This window comes from Erithacus rubecula (genome assembly GCF_903797595.1).
Source record: "Erithacus rubecula genome assembly, chromosome: 3".
In the NCBI taxonomy this organism is placed as follows: domain Eukaryota; kingdom Metazoa; phylum Chordata; class Aves; order Passeriformes; family Muscicapidae; genus Erithacus; species Erithacus rubecula.
In genome coordinates this window covers 83,420,348-83,436,120 of record NC_136689.1, presented here as the reverse complement: position 1 = coordinate 83,436,120, position 15,773 = coordinate 83,420,348, and the positions used below count along the sequence as shown (strand labels likewise).

Here is a 15,773-nt window from a genome sequence, read left to right as displayed (position 1 = left end):
CTCATTCAAGCTTATCTGACGCAAGTGATCCTTTACCAAAACTGAAAGCGCCCAGAAAAAATATAGTATAATTGTACTGTGTTCAACCCAACTAGTTATACAATGTTTCTCAAAGGCAGTAGCCTGGAAACAAGGTCTGGAGACGCAGGTGACAATAAAAATGGGGATACAATGAAAGAAAATAAATTCTAGAAAGGGAAGGTTCAATTTTCAGTTCCAGAACACTACTGGCTAGCAGTGGCAGCTAACAATATCGTAATTTTGATATCCCTATTTCCCAAATAGAGGTAATTTTCCTCTCAGGTAGGAGAGATATCCTGTTTCTATGGCTTGGATGACAGGCAAATCAGGAGCCTTAATTTTCTCTAGTTATGGCCCCATTGCCAATATCCTACTGTGTCGTGCTTTAGGCACTCACTTCAGCACAGAACAGTTGTTTTTCTCTAATCTTTCTCATGCTGTCTGCTTAGATCATTGCTTCCACCTCTGGGGATTAGGCACCATCTTACAAACCTGTGCAGCAATTAGCCAGAAATTAGCATCAGGTAAATGCAAGCTAACAACTATGAAGCTCGGATATTATAAGAGATAGAAAATTTAAATACATCCTGTGTATATTAACTCTGGAAACTTTAAATGAAGCTTCCTATTTTCCAGTATTAAATACTTCACATGGATCTAAAATCCCAGAAGGGTCAAGACCTTGAAAGCAACTAAACTACTCCTAGCATGGGCAGAGTTTCACATGCAAAATCTTACACAGCAAAATCTTACTTTGAAGCAGCAAAAGCAGGAAAACAAACAAAACAAATCCAATTATGGCAGCTATTCTCACCAAAAGCCCAAAAGAAGGTTGCTATCTTTGCCTCTCAATGCCACTTTTGGACGCGTAGCCCAGGTTTCAAAGATTTCATTTTTCCAGTTAGTCAATCAGCATAACAGGAAAATTAAAGTTAAGGAATGACTATTAATATCACAAATTACTATTAACTAGTATGGCACACGTTAATTAAGATGAACAACCAAAACACTGTGCCTATTTCAATTAGTTTGTGATACCTGCCTGGTATAATTCAAAACCCCTTACATTCGTGCTGATTGTTTGATGTTGAATGTTTGATTAGAAGGCCTAGAAATGTGAAATGTTTGAGACACAGGTGGGAGATCCATTAATTTGCTCCTGGAACAAAAAAACCAAGCCTGCAAGTAACACAGAGTGAAAATGTGTTTACTTTCTAGGACGGAATATGCCACCAAGTCAGTCTTTCCTCAGTCAATGCAAAACAGAATTAAAATCATACCTGAAAGTTCAAAAGATAATAAATCCCTGAAAAAGAGTATTTTAAACATAACCATAGTAGTCATATGACACTAAACTCATTGGCTCCTTCCTCTTTCCTAAGTCCTGTAATGGCATAGTGCTGTTTTTCATCTCAGTCTGAAAGACTGAGTTTTCTATTTTTCCCATTAAAGATCTACATATTAGTGAGGTTCCAAAGGAAGCTGCTGGAAAACAGCATCATTTCATAGACCAGAGCAGAGTTCTAGCAAGTGAGTTTTCTTTTTCTTAAATGAAGCAACTTAAGATCAAGTTATTATCCAGTCAGGCAAAATAAACCTTCATATGCCATTTCTCCCTTTCACTCCCTGAACCACTACCTACAGCTGCAAGTTCGTTCCTGTTAAATGGAAAGTCATATTAGCATTTAAGTCTGCACGCTGAACCCAGCTGAACAAACTCACGGTTTAATTATGTTAACATTGGTATTAACCATTTGGCAAAACCCGGAAGTAAAAACCACTCTGGACACATTACACTGCTCTTCCCTCAGTGTATTCCCATCCTCATCTGCCCTTCAAGAACAGTTTCTGACAAGAAAACCTGAGTGAACAAGGAATTCAAATAGTATTACAGCTAACCATACTAAAGACGATGAAAAATAATACCCAGAAAGGCTTCGTCTTGAGAGAGCAGTAATTAACATTAAGGACAAAAAGCCCTAAACCCCTAGCTCACCGGATTACTTCCGGTTTCCCACTTTCCTTTCTCCTTAAAAAAGGGAGATAAAACACAAGGGGCAGCCTCCTCAGAGGCATCTCATGGCGCAGAGAAGGGAGAATGGGAAGGAAAAGAGAGGACCGAGCGGAGTGGAAATAAAAAAGAGGGAGAAGAAGCACCTGCCGGCCCGTGGTCACCGAATCACGGAGAGCCGACGTTTAACGCTGGCCCCAACAGTCCGGCTCTCCCCGGGCGCCCAGGCCTTGCTCCCTCTCTCTCCCCGCTCCCCGGGCTCCGCAGCCCGAGCAGCCCCGCCGCCGCCGCCTCCCCGGGGCGCTCCGGAGGGCCCTGCCCGCCCGGGCTCACCTTTGCGCAGCTCCCGCTCCCACACGCTGACGATGAGCGCCGAGTGCTTGCGGTGGTGGATGAGCCACAGGCTCAGGGTCTGCACGCTCTGCTGCGAGTTGCTCAGCTCCGACAGCTTCCGCTCCAGCGCCGCCTCCGAGAATGCCGACATCGCTGCGCCGCGTTGGGCCCCGCCGCTCCGTCCCGTCCCGGCCGAGCCGCGCTCAGTCCCCGCCTCTCGGCCCCGACGAGGGAGGAGCCGAGGAGCGATTCCCAGCCCTTCCCGTCCCGGCGGCAGCGCCCGGCGCCAACAAAATGGCGGCGGCCGAGACCCGTGGGGAGCCGCGCGCCCCGCCCCCTCCCCCGCCTGCCCTCACTTCCGCCGGGCGCGAGCCGCGGGGCGGGCGCTGGGGCGGGACCCCTCGGGATCGGGATCCCGCGAGGATGGAGTCCCTCGGGGATGCGATCCGGCAAGGATCCCCCCGGGATGGGGTCAGTCCATCAGCATCGTGCCCTGGGAAATAACGCAAAAACGCAAATGCTAGGAAGAGGCCCCCTCACAAGGCAACCCAGGCCTAACAGTTTCTGTCAGCCAGGTTAAGAATCACAGAATCATTATGGTTGGAAGGAACCTCTGGAGATCTTCCAGTCCAGCCCCCTGCCGAGGCAGAGGACCTGAAAGGTTGGACAGGAATGTGTCCATGTGGGTTTGGAATGTCTCCAGAAAGGGAGACTCTACAATCTCCCAGGGCAGCCTTTTCAGTGCTCTGCCACCCTCCACGTAAAGCAGCTCTTCCTCAGGTTGGGGTGGAGCATTCTGTGTTTTAGTTTATGGTCATTGCTCCTTGTCCTGTCTTTAGGTGCCACCGAAAAGAGTTTGACACCATCCTCTTGGCACCTGCTTTTGAGATATTTGTATGTATTGATGAGATCCCCTCTATGTCTTCTCTTGTCCAGACTAAACACTCCCAGCTTCCTCAGTCTCTCCTTGTAGGAAAGATTCTCCAGACTCCAAATCATCTTTGTGGCCTCCACTGGACCCTCTCCAGCTCCTCCTGGTCTTCCTTGTGCTGAGGAGCCCAGAGCTGGACACAGCACCCCAGATGTGGCCTCACTAGGGCTGAGCAGAGGGCCAGGATCACCTCCCTCCACCTGCTGGCCACACTCTGCCCAAAGCACCCCAGGATCCCACTGGCCCTCCTGGCCACCAGGGCACTGCTGGCTCATTGTCAGCTTGTCACCCACCAAGACTCCCAGGTCCTCCTCCACAGGGCTGCTCTCCAGTGCTGGGGATAATTGCTCCCCAGGCACTTATTTGAAACTGGGTGTATGGTATATCATATTTGCTGGTGGGTCTAAAAGCTGTCTCTTTTATTTTTGATTTCTGGCATTAACAGTGTCATGTGACAGAATTCTACTGTTCATTGACAAGATTATGTGAAAAAATGCTTCTTCTTTGTTGTTTCAAACTTGTTGCCTTAAAGCTTTATCACATTCTTGCTACTTTTGCTAGTTTGGAAATAGTGAATAAAAATTATTGTCTGCTCACCCTGACGTTCTTTCCTAGATTTTCTATTGTATCATCTTCAGTCATTTTTCAAGGATTTCCTGAACAGGGAAGGTATTCTGTGGTACTTAACATGAGTAGTATTCCTAATCTTGACATGAGCTTTTCTAGACTTTCCTGCTGTCCTGCTTAAAAACATTTGACATAATTTCTGACTTTAAACCTTATGAACTGGCAATTTCAGATAGCAGTCCTACTTGGCTCCTACAGGCCTATCCCGAATTTTATTCTTGTAGTTAATAAATATGATTGCAGTTGTCTGTATTTTTAATTTTTCTATAAAATTACATGTGTATTAATTAGAAAAATATGCGTATGGCTTACTCTTAGGACATCCTGACAATGGCTAACTATCTATCCTTAAAACGGAGCATTCCTGTAACCTTTTACACACCCAGTTTGTCCTCACCAATGAGCAGAACACTAGTTATGAACAAAAATATTTTTTTAGTATTTTAAAGATTCACAGAATGGGTCAGGCTGAAGGACCCCAGTGGGTCATCTGGTCCAACCTCCCTGCTCAAGCAGGGTCATCCCAGAAATATGGCACAGGACTGTGTCCAGACAGTTCTTGAGTATGTCCAGGGAGGAGACCCCACACCCTCTCTGGGCCCCCTGTTCCAGTGCTCAGGCACCTGCACGGTAAAGAAGTTCTTCCTCATATTCAAGTGGAACTTCCTGTGCATCAGTTTCTCACTGTTACCTCTTATCTATTGCTCAGCACCACTGAGCAGAGCCTGGATCCATCATCTTGGCACCCTCCCTTCAGGTACTGACAGACATTCATGAGGTCCCCTCTCAGTTGTCTCTTCTTGAGCCTGGACAGGCCAAGTTCTCTCAGCCTTTCCTCATAAGAGAGATGTTCCAGTCCCTTAATCACATTTGTCATCCTCTGCTGGACCTGCTCCAGGAGCTCCATGTTTCTCTTGTGCTGAGGAGCCCAGAATGAAACGCAGCACTCCAGATGTGTCTCACCAGGGTTGAGTAGAAGGGCAGGGTCACCTCCCTCCACCTGAAGGCAATGCTCTTCCTAATGCACCCCAGGACACTATTGGCCTCTTGGCTACATAGCACTGCTGGTTCATGGTCAGCTTGTTGTCTGTCAGACCCCCAGGTCCTCCTCCACAGAGCTGCTTTCCAGCAGGTCAGGCCCCTGCCTGTGCTGGTGCCTGGGGTTATTCTTCCCCAGGTGCAGGACCCTGCACTTGCCTTTGTTGAATTTCAGAAATTTCTTCTCTGCCCATCTCTCCATCCTGTCGAGGTCCTTCTGAAGAGCTGCACAGCACATTGGGGTATCGGCCCCTCCTCACAGCTTTTATTTTTTAAAACTTCATAAAGGTTTATCCCTATTTCATATCTGGTATTCAGAGAAGGCGTCCCAGTGGATTGTTTTTGAGCAAGTTTCCTAATATTTGTTCTCAGTGAAATCTTCCTTTAAATATAAGACTTTGGTGAGGATGAGGTGGGAGTGTTAGGAGGTTTTAATGTGAATTCTATTTACAAAATCATCAATAGCATGAGTGATTTGGAGGGAACTAGAAAGGATTTTGCAAAAATGCTTTTGACAGAGAAATTTAAGTTGCACAGATCCCTACAGAGTTTCTTATTCACTGCCTTTTGATCACCATGAATGAAAGTATCTGTAACATGCTGCTATTTTTGCTGTGTACAGCAGAGGACACTCTGGGATTAAATAGAACTGGCCAGTGAAGTAAAATTAAGACAGCAAACATGGATGCCCCCATTAGGAAAATGAAATATAGATGGTAATCTAGTAACCAACACCCAAACAGCATTTCTTGGAGTCACATATATTCTGATGTTAGCAGGACAAACTTTTGAGCAACTATGTAAAGAGAATGATTTCTCTCACACCCAAGCAGCAACAAACAGTAAAATTTGCACGGTAAATCCAATTTTAAAAAGGAAGAAAAGAAGGAAATTGGTAGAGAATTTTAGTAATGTTTGTAAAAATGTTTATTATTCTTTCGTCTGCATCTTCCATCCCAGATTATCAGAACATTTTTCAAAAGAGGAACATATCCTCTGAGGCTGGTATTTTTTCCTTGTAAATAAATATATTTGAATACTGAGAGATTTATCCTCTGTGTTATATACTATATAATAAACTACACTTCAAAATAGAGATTTCACTTTTCCCATCATTTTTTATACCACATTTTAAACTTGTAATAATAGGTGTTTGCATCAGTAATCTAATTTAAAAGCAATGCTTTATCCAGTCAGTGAATAGAAATTTGCCACGAGAATTCCTCAAAGCAAAGTGACTCTCAGACAGGAAGCATGCACAATGGAAGGTTCATTGGTTGCAGGGCTTGGGAAACCTCAGCTTTCATTCAGAAACAAGTCATACATTATTCACCTGCCTTTAAAATTTCACTCACACCCACAGGGGCGGAGCTGTCAACAGAGGGTGAATTTTCTTCCGCCCATTCCTGTGTTCAAATTGTTATAGCATCTTCCCCCTGAATTCCTAAGAACAAAGTTCTATACTTCTTCCCTTCTGTCTGGGTAGTTTGCTCCAGGAGAAAGGAGCCACATGCGGGTGTAAGACAATAACTGTGAATAAATTACTCGTTTGATGTACATGGTACTGGGATGCTCTAGGTAGTTCAAAGATGTAATTGCAGTCACCAAACAGCTGTATGGCACTCTTACTTTATGTGTAGGTTGTAGTATTTCTGTTTCTTATCCTTAGTAATATTCTGTACTTCACTGGAGTTTTCTAGGAGCCCTTATTTTTCACTGCTACATAGAGCAGTAAAAAAAAATCTGTGTATATACTGGTTTCCTAAACATTGCTCATCAGCTGTGTAGGATTTGAGTTAAAATCAGCTCTTGCACCAGAACAGATCAGATCTTTCTCTGTAGGAGTCTGACCTTTTCTCATTTTAAATTTTGTTTTGTATCTCTTTCTCAAATAGTCTCACCCAGAAGATGTAATAATATTAAAGGAAAAATGAGATTTTTCTAGTCATGTTTCCTGTCTGAGAATGTGTATTAGTCAGCACTCCAATCACTGCCTAGATCTCAAAAATACAACACTCACAGAGCAGTTCTTTTCTAACCTTCCAAGTGTCTGGTCCATCAAATGTAACTGTTTCCTACTTGAAAATATTTTTCCATCTTTCACAATATGTTTGTGCATCTCACAGCCCAATTCTGCTTAAATGATCCTACTTCCTTACCCCAATAAGAACATGAAAAATGGAGATTGTGGAAACAAGACCCTGAAGTACAGTTGTAAAGTGATTCTTGACTGAGTGATGGTAATTTATCTGGGTAATTTATTCAGAAACACTAAGCCCCATTTTTTTTTACCTGAATAACAAGAGCACATATCCCTGACAGAAATTATAAGTAAATACATCCATTTATTAAAAAAACAAAAAGCCAAACCAAATAACAGAACCACCCAAAACTGAACATTGAGGAGCCCTGCAAGAGGAGAACAAAAGAAACCATAAATGGAAGGAGGAAGCCCCCTGAAGTAACTTAAAGGAGCTGCCTACTGGAGCCAAAAACCTCAGGGTGATTAATTGGGCTTTTACACGAGTTCCTGCTACTAAGAACTTCTCCTTTTAATGTAATTCATTAAAGACAGATATTATTTGCTGCTTAGGAGATTAACAAAAACCACTCTCTGATATATGTATATATGATCCAGCAAAGCATTCCCATATATTGTAGGAAAAGATAGATTGAACAATCTAAAAAATATGTCCAGCATTTCTGTGATTTCTTTGGCCTCTGTGGAAATGTAAAAATGTTTGTGGAAAGCCTTCCTCTTTCCCTAAGTCAGGCATTCAGCCAGACAGTTATGTACATCCGGCTTCTTCATCATTACGCTATTAAGTGAAGTCATACTATGTAAACATCCACTGTGATTAATATATGGATGCAATCAAGTTCCAGTTTTTTGTAGTAGGGAGTGCTGTAACCAAGCAGGAAAGCACTCCAGGGTATGTATTAACTCAGGTGTGCAGAAAGGCACAAAACATTAGACTGAGTAATTTTAAATGTCGGAAAAATATATTAATGGATCATTAATATGTGCCCTAGACTGCATATAGCTCTAAGTCACAACATTAAAGTAAAAAAAGTACATTCTTGATGATAAATAATGTTATCTTTCAAGGAAAAGGTAAACACTGCCATATATTGACATACTGTGTGAAAAACCAACTTGAAATTACAAAAAAAAGCAAATTTAAATTTGACTTTAAATCATAGGAGATGGCTGATTAACCTTTGTGATCCAGTAGAGGATCCAATATTCCAGAAGCCATTTAACTGTAGGAGGCAGACACTGTGTTTTGTTACTGTGTACTCAGCTCATGGTAGTGTAGGTGATTGCTACCAGCATACTGAGCTGCACTACCACAAGCACAGCCAGAGGGCTGAGGAAAGCATTTATTCACCTTTGCTCCACACTCATTCAACCACATCTGGAATAGTGCATTCAGTTTTGGCCTCCCCTAGTATTGGAAAAATATTTATAAGCTTGAGGAAGTTCAGCTGAAGGCCACCAAGATGGTCAGATGGTTGGAACACGGAAACCAGATGGGGTGACAGTGGAAATTTGGCTTATTTTAACATGGAAAAGTGAAGGCTTTGGTGCAACCTTATGGCAGCTCTCCAGTACCTACAAGGAGGTAAACTGAGAAAATGGAGTGATTCATGGATGTGCATGATAAGAGGCTGAAAAACAATGGTGAGAAACTGAAATGGAAGTTCCAACTAGATAGAAGGAAAAAGTTTTTTCACCACAGGGACAGTCAGAAAATGGAACAGGTTGCCTAGAAAAGTTTTGCATGCTTAAGTATTTTCAAGACTAGACTGAATAAAATTCTTACACTGTGGTCTGATCACATTGTGATACTTGCTTTGAGCAGAGGGACAATGCAGTAATGCTCCAGATTATGTCTGTAAACTGCACTATTCACATTTGTGACATACTTGTATAGTTTGGTTTGTACTTGAACATGTTCAAGCTTGATGGGCTTCCATCAATTGGATCCACATAGTGCAATAGGCTGTGCAGCTGCACAACGTCACTGTCCTTTCATGCAGAGCCTAACCACAGGTTAACTTGCATGTATGTCAGTGTAACCCTTTACTACAGAGGGTGCTTGCTGTCTTTTGGAATATGCTTGCCCTCAAACTCCTACTGCTCAGTGAGCAGGCAGAGTGGGACGGAAAGGTCTGCCATTAGAACTTTTGCTACACAGCCATCAGCCGTATCTTCTACATGCCAGACATCAGTTATGTCATTGAAAACATCAATTACTTAAGTAGACGTAGTTTTCTCAAATGCACGGGTATCCAGATATAAAAGCCATGTATTTTTTCATGCATACTTTGTCTTTTCTATTCCTTAAACTGAAAAGACACCTGAGCATTGCCACATTGATAATGACTGTTCCCAATGGAGGTTTATTTGTTCACCCTAAAACTGTATTTTTGAGCCCAGCTTTTGAGGAAAGAACAATAAATGAAGTGACCTTATGAAGAAAGAAAGATTGTACATGCAGTAGGAACTCTTACTTTGCTCTTGCAACACCTTCAGGAACATGACTCAAGCACAGTAATTTTTCCAGTCATTATTAATGACATAGTACTTGGTCTCTGTGCCATTGTCTTGCCATATCTGACTCAAAACCAAGTCAGAACGGGTGATGGATAAGCAGCTGTGTGCAGGAGTCAGCTGTAAATGCTATGGAAAGTCCATGTTTCTTCAGACATCTGTGGTTCATAAAGTGGTGACCAGACGTGCTGTCATTGTCTGGTAGTGGTCCAAGGCCACCATATGCTCTTTTGCTAGGTGGCTCTCCTAACCTGTCACATCTGGCACTGCTGCCTAATTAGAGTAAAAGCCCCTTATTTCTATGGAAGTGAGATTCTTATTTCTCTTGGCAAATGGGGAGCAGGGGACAGGAAAGTTTGGAAGGTAAGTGCTGTAGGTGAGATTACTGTAGCAATGCTGGGAAATGTGGCTGCCCACAGTCATTGTCTGTTCACCCTCTTACAGCAATCACAAACTATGGCTGTGAGCTGTGTCACATACCTACAACTTTTTGTCCCAAAAAGCATAATTTTTAAATGAACATGTTTGTGAGATGTTTGCTGTTGTCTCAGAAAGGAGAATCTGATCTTTTCCTGTGCAGTCCTCCAGCACTGAGAGTGATCATTTGCTTTGCTTTTGTTTTAACATGAGATAGGGACAGTTTGAGGGAAAGGAGGTTCATGGCCTTCCCAGTATTCTGGTGTCCTCAGAGTACTGTAAGCAGGGCAGGTCTCACCAGACCTGACTCAACTGCATCTCTACTGTGAGCATAGGACTAATATGTGAGTAAGCTGCTTTCACAACTTCAAGGTTGCCACCCAAGGATCCAGATGGTATAACCCCAGAACTTTTCTGAGTGCACACCAATATTTATGTGGACACTCAGGGAATCAGTCCTGAATGAAAAGCCAATGATGTAGCCAAACAGCACAGACATGGCAAAATATCTGATATGTTATAGCATCACTGCCTTTCACTGAGAGGCTGCAAGCTCTGTGTCCCTTATTGAAGCACAGATTTAATACATATATTTTTATTGTCAAAGTCCATCTGTTTGAGTTTATGCTATGCATAGCTTTGGAATTACCATGCCCAATAGTGTTGTAAGTGCAATCAGATTCATTTTTTCCAAGTTGAAGTGTTAACGTAGCTACTGGTATTTTTCTTGGAAACTAGGTGTCACTAGTGGTTTAGAAATAGCAGATACAGTTTCATTCCTACTTGTTTATTTTTCCTGCAACTCATTTATAATCTCTCAGCCTCTGCCTGTGCACCTCCAAAAGAGCTTGGAGCTTCCTTCTTTGTAACTGATGAGTGAAACTAGATCCTTCTGTAGTTTTCTCATCAAGCCAAAGAAAGACAGATCCCTTGTCTCTCACCTTAATCATCCTGACGTACCTTTGTGAAACTCACACTTTTTTTTTTTTTTTGCTTTTGCTGCTGTGGGACCCAGTGTCAGACTCTTCTCAAGGCATAATCTCACAAGTGCCAAGCAGAGGCTCTTCCCTTGGCCTGGCCATGGTGCATTAATCCAGCCAATTATGGGATGCTCTTCCATCCTCTATTTCATGCCTGTTCCACTGTCTGTGTCTAGGACTGGAAAAGTCCTGTCCTGCAGAGCTTCTCCTCAGCCAGCACTCCAGAGCCCCAGCACTTCTCAACACCTGCATTGCAGAGTCCCAGGACTTTTGTCTCTAGAAATTCTTGATATTTCTGTCATCCAAATGGCTGTCCTACCTTCCAGTGCATGGAGTGCTTTGCCCCACCTTGCTTTCCAGCCACCACTGTGCTGTTAACTGTGAACTTTCTGGGGGTATGTGCTGTCACCTTGCCTACATCATTCACAGGCATTAACCATATTGATCCTGGTATTTGCCTCAGGTACCTACAGTGTGGGACAGCCAGCAACCGAACATCAGTTGAATTTTGTACCATTGATCACAAAACCGCATTTTTCAGCACCCAGTAACCAGTTTCTCTAGTCCTATATCTCACTGACTCCTTAGAAAGATACTGTGGGGTGCTTTGTGTTAGGTCTTCATGTTCCTGAATGCATTTTCCAGGAGTATTTGCTCCCTAAACTTCCTGGAGACTGAGGATAGACTGGCTAGCAGGTAGCTCATGGTTTCCCCATTCTTACCAATCTTGAGGGGATTACCATGATCTCTCACATCCTCTCATGGTAATCACAGCCAAAATTTTTTGTCAAATATCACATGCTAAACCACTACTATCTATGAGTTAGGAATCCAGCAGAGGCACCTCCAGTGCTTGATACATCCAGAAGCTATATTAATGAATTGCATCTAAATTCCATAAGTTTCCTGAATTCTTGCACCTTACTGTGTTGATCTTACAGTGGATACCCAAAAATAACAGTACTCTACAGTGCTGAAAATAGGAAGTGTGATATAGTCCATTCTTATTTTCAAGATATGTTATCAAAGATTGCTTGAAAATCAGAGTGGAAGAAATCCAAGACCTACATAGTCTTTTTAAGTAAGGACCTTGTTATGTAACCACTATGCACTAGAATTCCTTCACTAGAAATTAATTTATTTAACACTACTCAAAGAAAATGTACAGATTCAATAAGGTATTCATAACAATGCTATGGTCTGGAGAATTCTTCTGTATGATCATGGGATGAGTGCATATGCATGATTCACACTGTAAAGATACATACAAGCTGTTTTTCTTTGCAGAAAGGAACTCCACTGCTATGAAATGCCTGAAATAAACTTCTCTACCTCACAACAACTTCTGCTATCACCCGGCCATAGTAATACACTGTGGCTCAGGCAGAAAATGGCAGAAAGATAATCTCCAAGGGAAACTTTATATCAGTGATGCCAATTTAGCAATTAAGCAGTTCCTGACATTTTCAGCTTGTATACAATGATGTTACTAATCATCAATGTTCAGAACTAATCATCCTCTTCAGGGCTCAGATTAAAAAAAAAATAAAAAATGGAATTAAAAAAGCATATAAAAATAATGCAGAAGAAATTCCTCACTGTATAGTTCTTGGATTCTGCATCGGTATGTTCAATCAGATCTATTTAGTTGTGATCAAAGTCACTGTTGTTTCATGCAAAAATGAATAAAATTACTCAACTGTGACCTAGGAATCGCCCAAAGCACTTTAAGAAAGTAGGATGAAGTATGTTTGAACACAGTCCTCATGGCACAGGATGATGAGGTTTCCTGCAAATAAATACATATCCTAATAACATGAAACAATATTTTAGAATGATTCTGTTTTCAAAATACAAAAATTAATGACATAAACCAAATAATTTCTTCATGTTGATATAGATATTCTATTGCTTGTACACAACAGACTGTCTTTTCAGCATTTCTTCCCACCCTGTATGTTGCAAAAAGCTCAAGAAAATTGTCTGGGCATCATGAATATGAAAAGAAGTCTGAAGAATTTGGCAGGACAGGGAGGTACTGTTTGCCAGAACTGCCTTTAGTGCTGCTTTTATAAGGAAGGAGCTGGAGTTCTGTCAGTTCCATTGGTCTCATAAGGTACAAGGACTATGCCAGCAGACTTCATATGATATCATCAAGAAATTTTGCTCACCCCAAGCAGTCAATGATTGCTTCCAATGAGTATATGATATGTACTGAAAATTACCTGAACTCTCACCCTCCCAATGACTGCAAACTTATTTTGTTTGTTCTTAATCTAAGTTTGCTGTGTGCACAGCTAACCACACACCATAGACAATTGCCCTAACTTCTGCTACACCAGTATGGCAAGAACCTCATTTCACCACAGGTATTCCTCACAGGATTGAATACATGGCTGCCAAATTGCCAATCCTTATTTTGATCTGTCTGTCTTTGCTTCAGGCATCATGGCATCTACTCCTTGCCATTCTCTACCTGTCCTTAAGTCTAAAGACTTAAAAGGGCCAGCTAAAAATTCCTGGGGGTCATTTCCCATTCAGCATGAAAAATAGCAGAAAATCAATCCTGCCCTCTCTATTCTCAAACTTTGACCTTGCAGAGCAGAAAGTTTACCAACCAAAGACCAATTTGGTGCTTGAACTGGGAATCACTCAAGTACTGAAACATGACTTGAAGGTCTGTTTTCACCGTAGTACACAGGAATTAGATAAGACTCAAAAAAGGCTGGAAGTTTTACAGATCTGTGTGATGTTCAGATGCATAGCCAAAATTATTTCAGTCTTACTATGCTTTGAGGGCTGGTATCAAAAGGAGAAAGATATTTTGTCACAAACAGCTTGTTGTCAGAATGTGTAACGCTCACACTGCAAGTGAAATTTTAATCCATTCCCAGCATGGCAAGGCCACACTATGACCTTTAGTCCTTCCCCCCAGACTTTTTAACTTGTAAATCCCTGATCTGAGTTTCTTGTCTAAAGGAAAGGAGATTCTCATCTTTCTTATGCTGGTACCAGTCTACCGTCAGTGGCCTCAGTAGAAGCTGTCAGTGTAAAGCAGTCCTACAGCTGTGTTTGGAGTTCACCTCCAGTTTGCATGGCCCAGGCCTCTCTCACAGATAGTGTACAGTCACTGGCAAGCTTAAATGCATATCCTTGCCCACTGGATTTAAGGTAAAATGGAATTCAACCAATGTTGCTGGAGTTTTCCCTACACTCGAGGTTATTATTCTGATCTGGATGTGGGTAGACACCTGGTGCTGTGAACACTGCAACACAATGAACTGCACATTCAGGCACTCAGGGTCCTCCTCTGGCTTTTGCTGATGGCAGTACTTGCCAAGGCAGTGGGACCCATCTTTTCAAATACGCCCTTGTTGTTCTGAGTGGCTGTAATTTCTATTTTGCTATTGCATTGTGCATAATCTAAGAAAGGCTTTCCAGAAGTTCAAGTTACATGCACGTAACATCCACTGATTTTTAACATTTACCTTTGGTCTTGTTGGTAAACAAATATGAGTTTAAAATATAGCCTTAATATTACAGTATATATATTGTGACAGTAAAATTGCTATCAATGTGTTTTTTCCAGACTGATGTACAAAGGTCCACTTAGTTTCATATTTTCTATTTGGACTGTAAAATTTATCTGATAGAGTCCAAGAAATCAAAATAAACAGCAGTCAACATGCCACAAACTGTATCAGTGCCACAGAACAAATTTTAAATGTCAACTTTGAAACTAAAAGTGACATAAAGATAGCTGCCAGTGAAAGAAATGTTGGGGAAAAAGTAGAATGTGAAACAAATGGAAAAAGTTGCACAGAAGCGATATCATCTTAAAAATGAAAAGAAAGAGAGCAAAATGCAAGCCAGGCAAAACAATATTATTGTTTTGCAATTGTTTTCTTTGCTGATAAAATCTGGTTTCCTGTTAGGAAACAGTCAACAGAATATATCAACATATATTCAACAGTGTCCAGAATATATCTTCCTATTTCTACTCTTATATTGTTAACAAATGGTTTTTACTCTGTGTGTGTGTCTGTGTGTGTATGGTAAATTAGATGTTCTGATGGTGCTTTTCAGCTAAATGCTTTGTGTGCTACCAAGTGTTACTCAGATAGAACCTCTGATTACAGCTCCCTTATATCATTTGATAAGGTAGATGGAGCCACTGGGTTTTATTTTCATTAAGGAGTGCTGGATGGAAAGCTGACAGCTATGGCAGGACTGATTGTTATTTAACTTTGTTCTGCAAATACTGATTTGTAGGTTGTAATTTTTGCTTACAATTAGCCTCCAAGAGCCAGGCTAGTGAAAGGTAAAAGTTTGATTTGAAAACTCAAAGGTAAAAGCCTAATTTGAAGGCTGTGTGATAAGGCTATCAGTTTATTCTTCCAAAAGGAACCACCCAGATACCATAAAACTGCAGAGGTAGCCATGTTACCAGACAGCATGACCAGTAAATAGAAAAGTTCCTTTTCTGCTATGACCACCACCAATCAGCAGATTTGGTGGCAAGTGACTGCTGAAAAGAACAGCAGAAATGTGAGGTTTTTTTCAGGTTTATGTTTTGGGCTAAGTGCAGTTATAATGCTAAACCTTTGTTATTCTTTCCATTAACCGTGGGGAAACAAATCAGACCTTCCTTCTGCCTAGCAGTGCAGCAGGGTTGTTGTGGTTCCAGATCAGAGGAGCAGGTCTGCTGGCATCAGGAGAGCACCTCCTGTCCTACCCTGCCACTTCCAGCTTCACCCTTCACAGTTGCCTCAGGAGACAGCTCTGCCCTTGCCAGAAGCAGATTTCCCTGGCAGGAAGATGGCCTCCTTAGACAGAACTGTGTGCAGTTCACTTTCT

The 15,773-nt window shown here is 41.9% G+C and overlaps 2 protein-coding genes across 5 annotated transcripts in view; both read right to left on the bottom strand.

Moving 5' to 3' along the window:
• Nucleotides 1-2,699, bottom strand: part of RPRD1A (regulation of nuclear pre-mRNA domain containing 1A) — a 42,238-nt gene extending 39,539 nt beyond the window's left edge. For 2 of the 4 annotated variants that reach the window (XM_079300409.1, XM_079300410.1), the window contains exon 1: nt 2,366-2,695. In XM_079300409.1, coding sequence (XP_079156535.1) covers nt 2,366-2,516 — 151 coding nt within the window. In that variant the 5' untranslated portion in view covers nt 2,517-2,695. Of the gene's footprint in view, nt 1-2,365 lie in introns of all 4 variants that reach the window. The other 2 variants (XM_079300412.1, XM_079300411.1) reach the window with 2 other exon arrangements.
• A 5,590-nt stretch (nt 2,700-8,289) lies between these two features.
• FHOD3 (formin homology 2 domain containing 3) overlaps nt 8,290-15,773 on the bottom strand; it is a 428,715-nt gene continuing 421,231 nt past the window's right edge. The window contains exon 32 of the transcript XR_013773704.1: nt 8,290-8,299. The gene's annotated coding sequence lies outside the window, so the exon portion shown is untranslated. The remainder of the gene's footprint in view (nt 8,300-15,773) is intronic.